Source organism: Phasianus colchicus, chromosome 15, assembly GCF_987193195.1.
Source record: "Phasianus colchicus chromosome 15, bPhaCol1.hap1.1, whole genome shotgun sequence".
NCBI lineage: Eukaryota > Metazoa > Chordata > Aves > Galliformes > Phasianidae > Phasianus > Phasianus colchicus.
The window spans coordinates 770001-772808 of NC_143450.1; the positions used below are offsets into that span (position 1 = coordinate 770001).

The following is a 2808-nucleotide window of genomic DNA, read 5'->3' on the forward strand; positions in this document are numbered from 1 at the left end:
CATGTTCACAGAAGTTTCACTGACCATTTTTATATGTCGAAGGTCCAGATGCAATGCATATCGTATAAAAGAGAGCACTTATTGTTTACCTTGCATGAATTAAACCTACGTACCTTGTAACTCTACAAACTTCTGCATAACATTTAGACAAAGCTCAGACACACAGCATGCCTAGCCCTCATATATATATACACATCTCTAATCACAGGTATATAGGGTGTCAAATATACTATAGTAACCTCCATGTAAGGTTCGAAATTTGGTAACAAAATGAGAAGAAAAAACTAAAAATATTATTTTACGTGTTCTAAAATATCTCTCTTTTTTGTGCTAAAGTCAAATGTTAGCTCAACATGAAAAGGACTTTTTATATAATTCAGCAATATTATAATCTTGACCATTTTTGCAAACACTTTTAATAATAATAGCTTAAACGTGTACAAAAGTTCTCGGTTAATTAGGGAAATAAACACTCAGTTCTTTATATTTTTAATCAAGTAGGAAACACAGTTCATATATAATGTTATTACTTTTTTTTGACTTTTTTGTTTTGTTTGTTTGTTTGTTTGTTTGTTTTAGCAGCTGCTTACTGTTTGATACGGTGGGAAAAGTGGAGGGACATCCAGCGATGGGTGGCGGGTCGGAGGCGTTGCTGTCGCTCGGTGGAGGCTGCCGGGCGGGGGGTGCTCCGGGGGTGCCGCCCGGGGACGGCCGCGGGCCGCCGCCCGCCGCCCGCGCGGCCGAGAGCAGTCCGAGTCCGCGGCCCCGGCGCCGGGCGGGGCGGCCGGCGGGCGGTCAGTCCTCCTCGGGCTCGTCGGCCTGCAGCAGGGCGCCGGGCGGCCCGGCGGCGGCGGCGGCGGCTGCGGCGGCGGCGGCGGCGGCCGCGCTGCCCTCGGCCTCGGGCGGCGGCTCGGGCCCGGCCCCGGAGCCCGCGGGGGCGGCGGCGGCGGCGCGCTTGTCCCGCTGCTTCTCCTGGATCTTCTTCATCTCGTCCGAGTACTTGCAGAAGGTGTGGCCGAACTTGGCCCAGACCTTGTAGGGGACGGTGATGGAGTTGCGGTATGTGGGCTTCACCTCGCTCACCCGCATGAAGACGCCGTACTTGTTGGAGCCCACGTCGAAGAAGAAGCGCTTGTTGTCCACAGTCAAGGAGGTGCCCTCGGGCAGCTCGGCCGGCTCCTCCTCCACGCCGTAGTCGTCGATGAGCTTGGCCAGCGCGTCGCGGAACTCGATCAGGCCCTGCGCCGGCAGCGCGATGGTCTGGCCCTGCGCGGCGCCCAGCCCCGGGCCGCGGTTGACGGTCTGGCGGACGCGCAGGAAGCGCCCGCGCTGGTTCTCCTTCAGATCCATGTAGTACTTGCGGTTCTCCCGCACCAGGAACTCGCTCTTGAGCGCCCGGCGCGGCTCGTCGGCCGCCTGCGCCAGCTCGGGGGGCTGGCTGGGCCCCAGCTGCGCGTAGTGCTCGATGAAGTCGCCCAGGTAGTCGCGGAACTCCACCGCCACCGACATGGAGAGCGTCAGGCGGCTCTTGTTGCCGCCGGCGCCCACCTCGGCGATCTTCAGGAAGCGGCCCTTGGCGTTCTGCTTCACGTCCAGGTAGAAGCGCTTGTTCTGGATGTCCACCCGCTTGGAGGCCAGCTCCTGCGTCTCGTGCTGCAGCCCGCCGCCCGGCCCGCCGCCGCCGCCGCCCGAGCCCGGCCCCCCGGCGCCCGCCGCGCCCCCGCCGCCGCCGCCGCCGCCGCCGCCGCCGCCGCCGCCCTGCTCGCTGCCGCTGTCTCTGTCCGCCATGATGCCGCCGCTCCGCCCGCCGCCGCCGCCGCCGCCGCCCGGCCGCGCCGCCTCGGCCGCCGCTCCGCCGCCGCTCGCCCGGCGCCCCCGCGCCGCCGCCCGCGCCGCCGCCTCGGCCGCCCCGGCCGCCGCCCGCGCCGCCGCCGCTCCGCCCGCCGCCGCCGCCGCTGCTGCAACAGCCCCCGCGGCCACCAGCCGGCCGCTCTCGCGAGATCTGCGGGAGCGAGGAGAGGGCGCGGGAGGCGGCAGAGAGCGGCCCCGCCGCCGGCCGCCCCGCCGTGCGGGCAGCAGCGCCGCGCCGACGGGCGGCCGCACCGCGCGCCGAGCCGGGCCGGGCCGGGCCGGGCCGGGCGGGGCGGGGCAGGGCCGGGCGGGGCAGGGCGGGAGGTGCCGCGCCGCGCCGCGCCGCGCTGTACCGCGCCGCGCCGTGCAGCGCCGTGCCGTGCTATACCGTACCGCGCCGCCCTCCGGGCGGACCTCTCACCCGCTTCCGACCCCGTCGCCCTCCCGCCGGCCTCGGCGGCTCCCCCGGGTCCCCGCTGGCAGCCCGCTGCCGGCCCTTCGCGGGGAGGCTGGAGAGGGACGCGCGGCTCCGGTCCCCTCCGGCGCGGCCCCCGCCCGCCCGGCTCAGCCGCTCGGGGTCGCCGCTCTCGCGGTCTGCGTGGAGCGACCGCCGAAGGGCACGCGCGACGGCAGCGGTCCCGGCCCCAACGGGCGGCGGAGCCGGGCGGGCACGGCCGCGGCTTCGCGCACGTCCGCAGCCGGGCCCCGCTCCCGGCCCGGGCGCTGCCATCTGTTTCTTTCCCACGAAGAATCGCTGTTTCGACGTTTCGGGCGGCCGCGAGGAGTCTTTTTTCGGAAACCATCGAAAGGACGGGCCCACGTGGAGGGAACCGGACGGCCGCCCCTCGCCGGGGCCGAGACACGGAAAGCGTCCGTCGGTCAACCCGAGCGGAACGGGACAGCCGTTCTCCGGGCTCCCGGCCCACGGAGCGGAGCTCATCGGGCGAGCGGACCCCC

The 2808-nt window shown here is 67.9% G+C and overlaps 1 protein-coding gene across 1 annotated transcript; it reads right to left on the minus strand.

Annotated features, from left to right (window-relative positions):
* Positions 1 to 780: 780 nt before the first annotated feature.
* On the minus strand, positions 781 to 1803 carry PURA (purine rich element binding protein A). Its single transcript, XM_031611805.2, has one exon. The coding sequence runs from the start codon at positions 1786 to 1788 to the stop codon at positions 796 to 798; it is 993 nt and encodes a 330-aa protein (XP_031467665.2). The 5' UTR covers positions 1789 to 1803; the 3' UTR covers positions 781 to 795.
* Positions 1804 to 2808: the final 1005 nt, after the last annotated feature.